This window comes from Aplysia californica, unplaced genomic scaffold (genome assembly GCF_000002075.1).
Source record: "Aplysia californica isolate F4 #8 unplaced genomic scaffold, AplCal3.0 scaffold00083, whole genome shotgun sequence".
Taxonomy (NCBI): domain Eukaryota; kingdom Metazoa; phylum Mollusca; class Gastropoda; order Aplysiida; family Aplysiidae; genus Aplysia; species Aplysia californica.
Genome location: NW_004797353.1, coordinates 777,864 through 793,921, shown reverse-complemented (window position 1 = coordinate 793,921; position 16,058 = coordinate 777,864). Strand labels below are relative to the sequence as shown.

General features: G+C 40.4%; 1 protein-coding gene across 1 annotated transcript in view; it reads right to left on the bottom strand.

The window, feature by feature from the left end:
- LOC101864132 (ATP-dependent DNA helicase Q4) overlaps positions 1 to 10,699 on the bottom strand; it is a 69,679-nt gene extending 58,980 nt beyond the window's left edge. Inside the window, exons 1-6 of the mRNA XM_035968798.1 lie at positions 10,686 to 10,699; positions 6,055 to 6,166; positions 5,553 to 5,586; positions 5,076 to 5,149; positions 2,653 to 2,853; positions 139 to 1,074 (exon numbers count right to left, since the gene is read on the bottom strand). Of these exons, the coding sequence (XP_035824691.1) occupies positions 139 to 1,074; positions 2,653 to 2,853; positions 5,076 to 5,149; positions 5,553 to 5,586; positions 6,055 to 6,150 (1,341 nt within the window). The 5' untranslated portion in view covers positions 6,151 to 6,166; positions 10,686 to 10,699. The remainder of the gene's footprint in view (positions 1 to 138; positions 1,075 to 2,652; positions 2,854 to 5,075; positions 5,150 to 5,552; positions 5,587 to 6,054; positions 6,167 to 10,685) is intronic.
- Between the last annotated feature and the right edge of the window lie 5,359 nt (positions 10,700 to 16,058).

Sequence of the window (16,058 nt, the reverse complement as noted above, 5' to 3'; positions counted from 1 at the left end):
ATCCACCCCTTAGCGCTCATGTGACCTTATGCAGTTGCGAGCACCGTAAAACCCTGTACTAAACTAAGAGTGATTTTCTTTTAAATAAGAAACTTTTATATATTTATATATTACAATGATCGAAACAATCTGGCTCACCTCTTCTTGAACAGACTTGCCACACCCTGGAGTGGAATTTTCATGAACTGGTCCATCTGCAGTTTGCCTTTCATCACCACTGTTTTTGCGCTTTCTGGTTTGTCGAGACGTATGAACCAGTGTATCCACAGGTTCTACCATGTTACACTCATTACTGTCAGCAGCACGTTTGGTAATCCAATTAGTATGCACCTTCGTCTTCTGTGTTACACGTTCACAAGTTTTCAGGCGACTCTCCGCATTACAAACAGCGTCAAGACTTTCTTCAGCAGTAGAGATTTTATCCAAAGACTTGGAACAAACAGCACTACTATGCACAGCACTGACAAATTTCTCAGGACACACATCTAAATTTAGATCTTTCGGGGTAACAGACACATTCTTAATGCTGGAAAATATATCACTTTTTCCATCTGAAGAATTATTTTCACCACTTTTTTCACGTGAATTGCTAATTTGAGATTTATCCAAGTTTGAAGTCACCATCCTAAAACTCCCTGAACTACCACCTGCAGACGAACTGGTTATGAATTCATTATCATTATCCACGTCATATTTCTGAAATTTGAAATTTTCCTCCACATTTTCTGATGGCGTAGATCCTCTTTCATCAGTATCTTCAGGCCTCAACTTCACAGAAGCAGTCAGAAAAGAACGACGAGGCTTTGAGTGAGGTTTCTGATTTCTAGAAGCTTCTCTACTACTCAAACTCAAAGCTTTCCCCGCCGCTCCAAAGATCCCACTCTTTATCACAAAGTCATCACTGCAGACATCATCACCACCTGCGTCTCCAACTGTAGGCTGGCTTCTGTCATTTGCAACAGGCAAAACATTTGAACTTGAACTTTTGCCAAATGAATTTCGATCATCAACTGCTGCTTGTTTTTCTTTGCTGCCACTTGCAGTGCCTTGTGGCAAGGTACGGGACAAACTCTTCTGGGAAAAAAAGGAAAGAACACTTTTTTAATCAATCTGCTTTAAGTGCTTTTTGTAAGTTCAGTTGTAAAATTGAATGAGAAAATTTGCTGAATGAATATCCGTTTAAAAAAAAAAAGAGATGTAATACAACTTTTGAAGTAACAAAGTGGGTTAGAAGAAATGCTACTTTCACACAAATTGAAAAAGAAAGGATGAACTTTGTGTTACCCCTACTAGTAGATACTATTAAAAAAAAATTTTTCCACAGCCACTAGGTTAAAAGAAAATTTTTCAATTTTTTAAAACATATTAGACAGAAAGAAAAACAAAAGGAAACGATTTCAAACAATAAGATAAATATAACAAACTGAAAATTATTGGGAAAATGAAAAAAAAACAAAAAAACACATTTCTTCTCCATTGCTCAAACTAGCTTTCATTTCACCCTGTCAGACCTAACCTCCTGATCTTAAATGACCAAAACACCTGAGCTCCAGTAAGCAAGAATGCAAATGAATTTCAAAAGTGCTGAATACTATACAAGCGAAAAAATTAACAGAAACATATGGGACCTTAACATAATACTTTACCCAACATTAATTTGCATGCTTTATAAATTATAAATTAATTAACTGTGATTTCCCATCCACATCACTGATGACTGTTATGAGACCACAACCCCTTCTTCCAACCCTAGATCAAGACCCTAGAACTAAATCTATTTGAATCCCCATCAATACCATCATCACTACTTTTACCACTAATAATATTTTTATTAATATTTTAGAGCCTGCTGTTGAGCGGGGATATGCGCTATACAAATGCTATCTATTATTATTATCATGACATAATTTTTATCTAAGCTGTCTTCATTACTAGACAAGTCATCAAGCAAATGTACTGTAAAAAGTTCAAACCTTGCCTTCTACCCTACCAAGGGGGTTCTCTTTTATTCATCACCAGATCTTTTTCACAAGAAAACAACACTGTACTTATATTCTAAGAGTACCTTTTCCAATCGCCATTTCCTGAAACAATGTGGAGTTTAGACCTGATAGGTTTATCTTTTAAATGCAGGGTCTTATTTTCCCAAAACAGTTGCTTATTATCGGAAAACTGAGAATACAGCTTAGCTGAATGTGTATACACAGTTTGCCAACATTTTCAAACCCCAACAAGGGACATCCAACATAAAAACATCAGATTATATGTCAATTAACCAAATTACATCAAGTGGGACTGGTTCTGATGCAGTGTTACTGAGTGTAGCGTATATAAAGAAAGGCTCTCAAATTATGTCAAAAAGACTCTCAGATGAGGCTCTTAGAATATATGTACAAAAGACTCAGATTATTTAAAAAGGCTCTCAGATTATGTGAAAAAGAAATTCAGTTTATGTTAAAAAAAAAAAAATGCTCTCAGAATATATGTAAAAAAAAGGCTCTCAGATTCCCGAATGCCAAATCCAGGACAGTCCCGCGAAATTTAGGATAGCTGGCAAGCCTGTTGTGTGTGCCTGAAAAAAACAGGAACACAGCCTGACAGGGATAAACGTAGAAACACATTATTGTATCGCGTCGCACACTGCCACCACACCTTTAGTCCTTTGTTGTTTCTGTGCTCGTGCGAGGCCGTGTGGCATGCCTGTTTTTCAAAACTTTTAAACAGCTTTGCACCCAGTTTGTGTAAGGAGTCACTCTTGGAACCAGTAGAAGAAGTCTCAGAGTCCGTGGTCACCGGCTTTTTGTTCAACTCCACGCCCCACACGCCGCCACTACTGTCATCCTTGGATGTGGTCTGAAAGATACAAAACAGAATGACAAAATGGAAAGAAGTAACCATTCTAGGCAAACAGTCAGCCATTTAAAAAAGTAACTGCTTGAGAGAAGCACATCGACACGACAGAAGTCAATTCATTAGCAACAATGGGACACCTTGGATCAACCTTCATCACGATCATATTCTAAAGTAGGTGCAATTAGTATTAACAAAAAAGCTAAGTTTGTGCCATTCAGGTAAAATTTTCCACAGACTTAAAGAAAAGGTGTACAAATCTCAGAGATAGAAAGTCCAAAGCTGATTTGAATTTCCAAGTTATTTTCATTTGAATCAGGGCCTTAACAAGGAAACAAACAAAAAATGTCATGTCCCAGTCACAAAAATCACTTCAAGTTTATCAAGCATGAAAAAGGGAACCAAAGACAGGGAACTAAAGCCCAGTATCAACAGAGGAGGGGATATATTGGCAGATAGGGCTGAAGTCTTACAATAATAATAATAAAATAGATCATTTCTATAGTGCCCACTTCCTTGGGAACACAGTTCTAGACGCTTTACATAAATGCATGTACGAACAATATTCAGGCATGCACACACACACACGCACACACACACACACACCTGATAGGCAAACAGTCATCTATTATATATTTGGCAACTTGAAAACACATATGTGTCACTTTTGCCATAAACTACGACAGCTACAGAGAGGAAAGTTGGCAAATGCCTGCAAAAAGGTAGGTCCCCATGACGGAGCACGATTTTTCATTTATTCATTTCCTTAATTTAGACAAATATATTTGACAAAAAGTTCCCGTCCTTCTTTGGCCTTTGTGATTATTCCACTGAGAAACGAAAAAAATCTCCATGGCTGTCTTTCACAGCAGTAGTGCCGGAAGTGATTTTTCGCTAGGCACATTTGGTTTAGAGAATATAGATCTAGACCTAATTTTTTGCATCTCTCAAGATTTATTGCTCCATTCCAGTAGAGTGTAAATATAGTAGCCCAATTACTTTCAGTTGCTGTTAATGCACCCATTATTCCTTTCATCGAAAGGGGGTCCAGCTAGTCAGGAATATATGAGGGGCAAGGACACATCACGATAAATCATCTACTGTGACCTTTCTCAAAACACACATCAGTCAGTGGCAGGGTTCATTTTTGCTATGAATGACTACAGGTCAATTGACCCACTCAGGCCAAAATCAATGGGTCAATCTTGTGAATGATGGGTCAAGTTTGTAGGCAACATGCATGGAGAGTTGTTCTCAGTTGTTTTTGTACATGTCATGTAAGAGTTTTACAGAGAAATAGTGGATTAATGACTTACTAACAATGTCTGCTTGTGATGCTTGAAATTCCCATCCCAGCCCTCCCTTTGACTAGCAATGACAATGAAAAATTAAATTTTTATCCAAATTGCTTAAAAACAGGCTTAAATGAAAATAGAATAAATTCTAAGAACTAGTTTTTTAATTTTAAAAAATCTATTGATAAATTAAAAAGTTATTAGGATTTTTGTTTGCAAAATTTTGGGGGACTTTCATAAAGAAAAATATCACCAAAAAGTGGGACATGTCTTGAGGTATTTTGAGGAAAAACTGTCATAAGTCAGTAATGAATTTGAGTAGACACACAGTAGATCTATATGAAAGAAACTTGGCATCTTTATGTGATTTTTAGAGCAGAATCTAGTTCTGCTATCACTTTTTCGATGTCTTTATTACTTAGGATCTTGAAGTACTAATATTTGCGTTAAATTTGTTGAATTGCATGACATCGTTTTACAGCGACCGATCACCCCTTCTAAAACTCAGTAAAACGGTATCGGGAAAACCAGCAATGAAGTCATCTGTGACCTATTTAGTTATAGGCAGCCAATCCCATGCATTTTGAATCTGTGATCTAGTTTCCAGCTCTAGTGTTTTATCAATGGATGGGTGGTAATTTTAAGTTGGTACGCAAAATGTACTACACGCAGAGATCAGAAATTTTACAGCAATAAAGAAGACATGTGGGGCAACTGTGTTAACAATGCGCCCATTGACCCAGTGCATGTGCAATCAATATGTCATTTTCTGACCCAGAGCGCCAATTGGCATGGGACATGTGAAAAAAACACACCCTGCAGTGGCAGTCTATTGTTCAACTAGTTGCAAAGAAGATAAAACTGGGAGTGAGAACATTTGTCAAAATATGCAGACAAAAAAGCCCCAAAACCAAGGCAGTAAAAACTTACAGGCTTCTGTGAGACCTCTTGACTTGAACTTGATGATGATCTTCTCTTCAAATCATTGTAATGGCGATATTTATCTGATGAAAAGAGAAAACAAATCAATTGCAAAGTAACAACAGTACCCTCTGCGAAGATGTGTGCATATGTGAGTGAAAGAGACAAAAAGACAGGAACAGAGTCAGAGTTTCGTAAATATTCTGTTGTCTGTTTGGTGTTCCATGTCTTCATTATTTAGCATGAGCACTGGACACCATCTTACAGCTGCTCTCAAGAAGAAAGACGACCGTTTTTTGTCCTCAGACAACAAAATGAGCCAGATAATAATTTTTGTTACAGTTTTTTACCAACTGTAAGATAAAACCCTAATATTTTTACATCATTGGAAACGATCTATTAAAAAAATTACACAACTAAATTGATTCATTGTCATGTCTGCAAAATATATTTAACTGAAATGAAAAGAGAGAACAAACCAAATACCTTGAATATCAACTGGAGCTTGATTGATATCATTCTGAAAGAGGAAAAAAACATCTAGTTATTTATAATTGAAATCTATAGAGATACACAATATTTTTAAAATCCTCTACATCTTTCATATATAACATGAGAAAAATAACAATGCAGAAACTTCATTATTTTCCCCATTCACTAAAAGCTAACAAAAGCAGCAAACCTGCACCCAAAAAAAAAAATTGTGTTCTCAAATAGATATTGTTTCAAATGAGTGGTTCCTGTTTTGATACTGTTTTGCGTTAAAGCATCATTTTTACAACAAAGTATTATAATAATACACACTTTGGACCAGTTGGCTTTGAATGGATTAATTTGACCAATACTAAATGAAACAAAAACATCAATTTTGTACTTACTTCACTTTTTCAAAACTAACGGAAAGTTTTGGTTTTATTAAAACTAAAAGAACAAAAATAGAAAAATTGGGAATAAGCCTAGGCCTAGATAAAAGAATTTCAAAACAAACTCTATCAGGCTTCCTCCGGTGCACAATGTAAAAGGCAGACTCCCACTGCTTGAGTGCCTTGCGGACGCTATGAATATCCTCACAGTCTCCAGACATCTTTGTACTGTTCAACCTGATGATAGATGAAAATACCAGTTATTTCGTCACGCGGATGCAGTCAAGACATCACAATCCAAATCCACAAGGTTAAATAGAGACGCTCATTTTGTAGCACATTGCAAACATCAAACGAGCATTGTCATGGCAATAGCAAATATCACGATTTTAGGGGGAGGGTTGGGGCTGTGCAAGTCGCAGTGCCTTCCTGATCAGCTACACCGTTAATAAATATATCATGTATAGACAATGGAAATCTATTGAGTCGGATCAACCAAATATGTTTAGGTATTATTATTGATGAGAGGTGTGACTGGCAAGATCATATTAGTTCTGTTAAAAATAAATTAGCTAATAGAAATGTACGGTACTGCAATTTCGCTAAAAGCTAGACCTTTTCTTTCAAACAAAGCCTTACTTACTCTTTACCAGACATTGTTTTTGCCTTATTTAAACTATTGTTCAACTATGGAACAGTTCAGACGAAGATTTAATTTACATTGTAATAATTTATATAACTTCAAATAAAGCTTTAAGCTGATCCTCCAAAATTCTACAACAAAACAATTTTGGAGAGATATTTAACTTAAAGCGAAGTCGTTTCGTCACACATAATTTGGGAGTGACGAGATAACAGTGTGCCAAAAAATGACCATTTACCGTAGAGGAGACAACACGTCATAGATATGTTCATTCATATTTACATCATGATTCATAATTTCAATTTTCACACGTCACAAGGCCTATTCGACCGAAGTCAAAGCACTATCGACCATCAACATGACGCTGGATTTAGATTAAAATGGCCGTGGCAGTTATTTTCCACAATTTTTTTTTATTGCGAGTGACTCAATAGATCGATGGCTTTTCTCTGGCGTCACATATTGTTGCACAGGTCGTTTCTCCACAGCTTTCCATCTCCCCTGTCGGCACGTTTATGGCCAATATTGTTGCAACTGAGTTCAGTGCCAGATGCGCCTTCTTGTACTTCTGCTTGTGACTGAGGGTTGTTGGCGCTTCTGGTACTGTCATCTCTGACCCAGAAATTCCTACTTCCGTCGCTGGAGCTTTCACTGAGTAGTGGCTGCGTGTCCACCTATGGAGAATCACATTCTGAAGAAATGCCGACCCTGATGAGTGTTTGTGTAAGGCCATAACGGATAACGTGCCGACAGGGGAGATAGAAAGCTGTGGAGAAGCGAATATATGCAACTATATTGTGACGCCAGAGAATAGCCATTGATCTATTTACCAGCGCGACGCCGGAGAATAGCCACCTGCTTTTTTATTTTCTTCAGTTTCACAGTAGGCTGGAGTTATTCGCACAGGGTGTGTGAATACTGTGTGATACTATGAAATGTTATTCGCACAGGGTGTGTGAATACTATGAAATTATATTCTTACAGGGTGTATGAATACAACAAAATATTATGGGCACAGGGCATTTTAAAAGAAGGATGGAAATTGTCTAGATTTAGCATTTCCTCATTTTTCCTTTCCCCATCCTCTTTCGCGTAGGGACAAAGATCATGGATCACAAGATAGTTGGCTCCTCTTTTTGAGCCAAATAAAAAGTGTTCTCAGAATTTGGTGGCGCCCTCTTCGAAAAAGTGCAGACTTCGCAAACAGACCCTACTTGGACTTGTGTGAAAAACAATAAAAGTGAAATTAACAGACTGTGCTTATCCTATTCTTCTTCTGGAGAAAGGAAAGAGCTTCAAAGCAAAAAGACTCCAGCGCCATCTGAAGCAATGCGCTGACTTCTGCGAACACGTTTCGGGCTGAGTGAACAATCTTGTATCTCTATCTTTGGTAGGGATAGATCTATATCTAGATCTACGAAAAAAAGGTCAACGTCATGAAGGGAGCGAAGCAGTTACAGTGCGTGCACCTAGCTCAAGCCTCCTTCCGCACCCCCCCCTACCCCCCGAAACTAAGTACACGGTTACTGTGTACGTAGATATTGAGGCTACGTGCACGGCTACCGTGCACGGCTACCGTGTATGCAACATTGAGACTACATGGTGAAAAAGGAAAAATTAATGTCAACATCATGAAGGGAGCAAAGCAGTTACCGTGCACCTAGCTCTAGCTCAAGACCCCCCCCCCCCCCCCCCCCCCCACGAAACTAAATACCCGGTTACCGTGTTCTTAGATAATGAGAGGCGCCCGGTTGCCGGTTACCGTGTACATAGATATTGAGCCTACGCGCCCGGTTACCGTGTGTGTGACATTGAGACTTCATGCCCGGTTGCCGGTTACCGTGTACATAGACCCTAAGGCTATGCGCCCAGTTACCGTATACGTAGACCCTGAGGTTACGTGCCCGGTTACCGTGTACGTAGACACTCCGTCCGTTGTGACTTTGTTCCCGGTTACCGAGTCTGTATACACTCCCTATAATACAAAATGGAACTATGGTCATGTTCATAACTCTATAGAACTAGATCTAGATCTACTTCATTATAAATGCTTAAAATACTTTTTTTGGGTGTATATTTTTCTTGAAAACACTAGGAAACACTCGAAAACAGTAGGAAACACTCGAAAACACTAGGAATCACTCAAAATCACCTTTGTACCTTTGGATGAAATTATTATTTTAGTATCAGAAGGCAGCCTAGAATCAAAGATCAGGCTATGCTAGAAGGGAGTGTATAGTGTATACAGACCCGGTAACCGAAAGTCACAAAGTAGGGTTGGGTCGGGCTCGCAAAATTAGCGTCCGCGAGTAACGAACTACCCGCTGGCACTACCCGCAAACGAGCGGACGGGTAACAAACCGTCCATTTGTGAAGAGTAGTTCGCTACTCGCTACACATCGGACAGAGACAACAGTTCGTTTAGCGAGCGAGCGAGCGGACGGACGGACCGAGAGACTCCATGCATTCGAGCGGGCAGACGAGGAGGAACGACCCCTTCCATTGCCTACAACTTACAACCCCCCGCCCCCCCCCCCCAAAAAAAAAAAATTTAAAAATCACCCTCCTGCTTCACATTGCAGCTAGGCGTTCATGGCGGAAATTTCCGCCCCCCCCCCCCCCCCCCCCCCCGGCCTTTGAGATAATTGGAACGTACACAGTGTGTCCCACGCACGAGGTGAAAGGTTACACATATTATTTTATAGTACTACGTCACTAGCCTCTCTCACTCCCTGTGGCAAGGCTAGTGGTTTGAAACATCAGGCCTAATTAACAAACAATTGACGACGGGTCTAATCTCGCGTCGAGTATCTCGTCTGCTAGAGTTCGTCCATTCGCCCGCCCGCCCAGTGAATAAAATTGTGGAGCGGACTCAAAAAACGAACTGACTTGAGGCTTGGGGTCCGCTCGCTGAGAGAGTCAAATTGTGGAGCGGACCCAAAAAATGAACTGTCTTGAGGTCCGCAGTTCGCTCTCATGGCCGTCCGTTACCCGTTCACTCTGACTGAGTCCGCGAGTAACAAACCCGTCCGTCCGCTCGCCCCAACTCTACCACAAAGTAGGCTATACAGACCCGGTAGGGGAACTCTTTTGTGATTTCGGAAAGTTTCAGCGCCCTCTTGGCTCAGGGTAGATCTAGGTCTAGGTTCTTCTAGATCTATGGCCTAGGTCTAGATCTAGACAGACAAATCATTGATCTAGTTTCGAGGCTAGCCTAGATCTAGATCTAGATCTAGATGAAGATTGCAGATGTCTTTTCTATGAACGATTTTGTTTTTCCTCCGTTTTGGAGTTGGAGGAATCACAATTTGAAGAAAAGATATGCCATCATTTCAATTGAACAGTCACCCCTCTCTCTCTCCTCTGTGTATCGCTCGCCCTCTCTTTTTCTTCGATTGTCTCTGTCTTTCTTTCTCCCCACCTATTTCCCACTTTATTTTTCTCTCGTTCCCTCCTGCCAACTGGGGCATGACATTTTGCTAGCACATCTCTCTCTCTCACACACACACGTTCATGGTAACACTACCGAGTTTGGGCGCTAAAAGTTTCTGAAATCACAAAAAAGTTTGTTCCTGGTTACCGGGTCTGTATTGACAAAATAATCTGGGCCGCAAAGCCGCAAAGACAATTTCGTCATGAAAATCAAGGCTTTGGTTGGTAAGCGTCCGGGGGTAAGGTATCAAAGGGATTTCGAGTGATTCCTAGTGTTTTCGAGTGTCTCCTACTCCTAGCGTTTTCAAGTGTTTCCTAGTGTTTTCGAGAAAAATAAACACCGCTTTTTTTCAGTATAAGTTTTAGTAGATCTAGAAGTTTTACGGTGCAACTGCACCTACTTAGTTAGTCTTAGGTTAGGTCATGAGCGCCAAGGGGTGGATGTCAACAGAGAAGTAGAATCTAGAAGTACTTACTTACAGTAGATTATCATCAAGGCTCAGAGAGGCCTACATATTCTAAATCTACCCCTCCAGGCTCCTACCGTTACCTATCCGTAGCTTTCTTTTTAGGAAAGTGAAAGACTAGATCTAGATTTGGACACAGCGGTAAAATTAATCTCCATCAACATAAAAATTCCAACAACACAAACAGAAACAAAACACACAGTCTAGTACTCACAGAACCGCGCCATTACGTGACCCGGAAGTTAATATAGAATTGAACATTATGACCTCCAGGGTTGCCACTATCTATTTTGACCATAGATAAAGGAGATAACTCTATGATTTTGACACAAACCCAGATCCGGCCAAATTTGGTGAAAATGGTGAAATGGTATAGGTTTAACGCCCCTATCAACCAAATTTGGGTCAAAACACAGAATTCTACACTTATAGTAGTGTAGAATTCTGTGGGTCAAAATAAACCCAGATGTCGGTCCATAAACCCAGATACATAGCTTATATAAGGGGAAAAAAGGCTTGAGGTAAAAAAAAAATTGAATTTTTTTTTATTCAACAAAATGTTTTTTTAAGTTATTAATAAAATAATTTTCAACTTCAATAAGCAATTTTCAGAATACTCCATTGAAGGCCAGGCAAAATATCATTGCTTACAGCGTAAGCAGTAGGCCAGATTTTAATGACAACACATGTAATGTAGCCTACGATGTAGGTGGCCTACTTAATCTCAGTATAATAACACTGTAAGTGATCATTGTTAAACCAAATGAGCCAAGAACCCAGATTTACTCAAATTTCCCTCGTACCTTCCCAGAACCCAAGACCCAAGTCGAAATACCCAGATCTGGGTTTTAAAAAATCCACGAGTGGCAACCCTGATGACCTCTGGGTGGGCTGGCCTTCCACCGGAGATGACAAGGCCTAGCAGGCTCAGTCATTGACTAGGCTAGGCCTAGTGACCAGGCTTTCTCAGTCCTAAGCCACACAGCCCGCACGACTGGCCTCGGCATTGGAGGCCTACCACGTTCCCGGAGAGTCAATGCGAAAAGCGGCGATAGACTAGTGCGTTGGTGCGGGTGATGGAGCATTCTCGCACTGTACTCACTAGACTGGCCTACAACGAACCTTAGTTAAATGCAATGCATTTTTGTTGTTGCAGCTTTTTTTGTGAGAGTTTATTGGCTCCTATAACAAAGGAAGATCACACCAGTGACAGAGTGTACCAATTCGTCAACATGAAAATGAATTACGTTTGCATTTTATCACAAAAAAAGACCGTGGCACACTAGTGGGATAACTTTTGTTCTTCACTTGCAACATCGTTCTCATTCTACAAGTTTCAACAAATATTGAAAGAGAATAGATTTGACACACATACACACACACGCGCGCACACACACACACACACACACACACACACACACACACACACACACACACACACACACACACACACACACACACATATATATATATATATATATATATATATATATATATATATATATATATATATATATATATATATAGGGCTTGAAATAATATACCGCGGCACCGCGGCAATTTGCCTCGGTGCCTTTGCAATTTGCGTATTGCCCTTAAAATCAAAGGGTTAACCGCGGCAATTTTTGCCGTGCCCTTGTTTGTTTTTTTTTTTGGTTTTTAAAAAATTTACCACCATGAAAATAAATCAATATTTGTCCTGTGCTGTCACTTTTGGAGAAAAAAAAAAGAAAAGAAAGTTATACAAATACAAGCGTCTTGTCGGCTTCGCCGCCGTGGCAGGTCAGTGCACTTAGTCACAAGGTACTGCATCGTGTGAGCACTGGTTGTTGGGGTCACCAAAGTTCATTCAAAGTCTGAACGCCCCGCTTTTATGGGACTCCGAATGGGGGGGGGGGGGGGGATTAATGATTATTTTTTATTTTTAAGGTTCACTCGTGGAAGAGAGAGAGAGAGAGAGAGAGAGAGAGTGAGAGAGAGAGAGAGAGAGAGAGAGAGAGAGAGAGAGAGAGAGAGAGAGAGAGAGAGAGAGAGAGAGAGAGAGAGAGAGAGGCAGAAATATATTATTATATTTTAAAGCATGTAACTGAACACAATCCCTTACCTCTGAAAAAAGTTACTTTGCTATTTTTTTCCTTCGCCTGTCCTTCATTTGCCCCGCAAATATTTCATGAAGATATTTTGCCAGCCACATCAGCCTACGATAACAATATATCAAGATGGAATATCCCTGGAAAGTCCCACAACATCGTCACTTATCAATTTCGGCACAGTTTTTCAGTGGTTTTCCATTTTAAAAAACCCAAAAAAACCTACCCAACAAGTAGTAGTAGTAGTGTAGGCCAACAATTTCTCTCTGGAAGGTTACACACGAAGTGCAAAATTTCATGTAGGCTAACTGACTCAAGCATGTGGCAACATCTCTAGTGAAGTCTGGATGCCTGATGTGCTTCAGTTTATGAAGCTTCAAATGAAACCTCTTTCACGAGGTCATGAGTGAACAAAAGTAAAATACAAGGAAAATGCAAAAATAGGGCCATCTCGAGTTCTGCTGAGCAAGACAAATGTATTATAATTATCTTTACTCTTTGCAACATTGCCAATGGCTGTCAGCGTCCATTGTTTGATAAAATGAATCAAACTCGAAGACATCTCTTTCTTTAAATATATTCATTTTATCAATATCAGCAGCTCTATAACAGTGTTGATAGAGGCGTTAAACCCATACCATTTCACCATTTTGCAGCTCTAGAAGAAGCTGAACTTGTTGCAGTTGCTCTCTTTTTTTGGAGCTGGTGTGCCACAACATGATGGTGGTACTTCTGGAAGTATTGTTGGAGACTCTGTGGGCACTATAAATCTTCCAGCCCGTTTCAAAGGTACATCAGGTTTGAAGTGCAGAGAGCAAACTCCCATATATATATATATATATATATATATATATATATATATATACGGAACACTTTTGATCCACTGTGCTTTTTCTCCGAATCTTTTGGAAATCTATTATTGTTATTTTGCATTTCCCTTTTAGCTGGCATAAACATTTCTACTGCCCCATCCACTACACGTTCTTCCCATGTTCAAATGTTGCTCACACGGTTCATTGCGCTGAAACTGAGACGTCAGATGAAAACGTTTTCACAGATACAATAGATTCTAGTAGGAAGTGGCTATCCTCACCCGGGGTGAGAATAAAAATACGATCGACCTCTCACCCCGGGTGAGACTTGCCACTGTTGGCTATTCTCACCCGGTATGAAACAAGACCTGTTTTTCGTAATTTCGGAATACTTTCTATCGGTGTGGATGATCAAATGGATAAAAGCAAAGAAAAAATAGATTACGTTATAGCACAAAAGTAAGCTTATTTGATTGTCTACAAAGATGCTATGGTTATTTCACTTTTCGAATCGAGCCGAACTACGCGGGTCGCCATTTTGTTTTGCCCGGAAGTTCTCGCAAGTTCTCCTCCCCGGCCCTCTTCTCTCTCTCACTCTAAGCTCTGTCTCTTTCTGAATACTGTCTATCGGTGTGGACGATCAAATTGACCAAAAGAAAGTTTTGAAATGATGTTAAAACACAAAAGTATATTAATTTGGTCGTCTACAAAGATGCTATGGTTATTTAACTTTTCGAATCGAGCCGAACTACGCGGGTCGCCATTTTGTTTTGCCCGGAAGTTCTCGCAAGTTCTCCTCCCCGGCCCTCTTCTCTCTCTCACTCTAAGCTCTGTCTCTTTCTGAATACTGTCTATCGGTGTGGACGATCAAATTGACCAAAAGAAAGTTTTGAAATGATGTTAAAACACAAAAGTATATTAATTTGGTCGTCTACAAAGATGCTATGGTTATTTAACTTTTCGAATCGAGCCGAACTACGCGGGTCGCCATTTTGTTTTGCCCGGAAGTTCTCGCGCTACTCCTCTCTCTCTCTCTCTCTCTCTCTCTCTCTCTCTCTCTCTCTCTCTCTCTCCACTGCCCACAGACAAAATTATTGTACGCTTTTAGGCTAACAATAGTAATGGAACGTTTGTTGACGGCACAGAATTCCTCAATTTTTCTGTTATCACAGTGTAGAATTCGGTGGTTCAGGGTGAAAGCAAAATTGGTTGGCCTAGATCTACGCTATAACGGTGAACGCACACCGGGTGAGAATAGCAAAAGACTCGCCTGCGCTATTCTCACAGGTGGCCATTCTAGTAACAATAACATTCAAGATGAAAGAAAACTAGAATCTGGGCTGAACACTAAACCACATAATATAAGCACAAATTTAATCCTTAGAATCGAGTGTAGGGAAAATACATCCAAACGAGAAAAAAACACCAAAAAAAACGTGTACACCCAAGAGGACTGAATTGAACAATGAAGAGGCTAGGAGATTAGACAGACTAGACGGCTACACACTACACACATTCCTTTTACACTATCGGCACGCAAAAGCGTAATGCAAAAATGTTCCATCACCTGTATACGTATTAGTATTAGAACATCTGCCTATCGCCGCTTTTGGCATTTAATTGCCGCTTTTGGCATTTAATTGCCGCTTTTCACATTGATCCTCGATAAGATAAGGACCGGTCTCGAGGCGAGCTTATCAGGATAAGGTCGTCCACCCCGGCATTCAATGCCGGAGCCAACGTCCGAGATATCTGGCCTGACTGAGAAGGCCTAGGCTCGACCCGACCCGACCCGACCCGATCGCGTATGTGGACACCCCCTTTTAAGCCTGTCATGTTCGGTTTGGCCTCGTACGTAGAACGAAGTCCCGCGACGTGACGGCTTGACGGGAGACGATTTAAAGTTACGAGCCGGCGCGATAACAAAAATGAAGAAATGATGCTTTGTCGCGACAAAACAGCAGTGAATCCCACTTCTCTTTTTGAGCACCTTCGAATCGGCAAGATGCTTTTGAATGTTGATACATTTTGTTTGGATTTACTTAAAACTGAACGAAAATCATCATCGGCAATAAATCTCCTGTCAACAGTCCAGCTGACAAAAATTTGACCGGCACCAGGTAACAAACCGCCTCTGATAATCAGAGAGGAAGGATAGCCCTTAAGAGGTGTGACCACTGCTTGCCAACCGATCCTGCGACCCTTGATCCCACCGGCTGGGCCTCTGGAACCTGGCTTCCCTCTTCCTGTTAATTTCCATGTCTAAGACGGAAAATGTCGAAGAAGGAATTATTTCTGGCTCCCTTGCTATTCCGTCTCAGAAAGGTTCGACGCTCGGCCTTGCATATTCATATATTGTTATTCCATTTTCATATAATGTGGTGACAATAATTATATCATCCACCCACTGGGTTCCTGTTAAAACGGAATCTCCCTGCACCCCCCCCCCCTACCTTTTATGAATTCCTCTGTAACTAGATTCTATCTATAAAAGACCTACCTAACGAGGAAACGGGAAAAGAAATTCTTTCTCTTCTGAGGGTTTTTGTTGGCCTCAGATGGGAAATCATTAATTATCTGCTCGGCCCAGATTTGAAACAAAAAAGGAGCTTAGAACTAATGGAGCCTCCTCTCTCTCTTCGCGGCGCCGCGAGCAGTACGCCGCGTTGGGGATCAAATATGGCC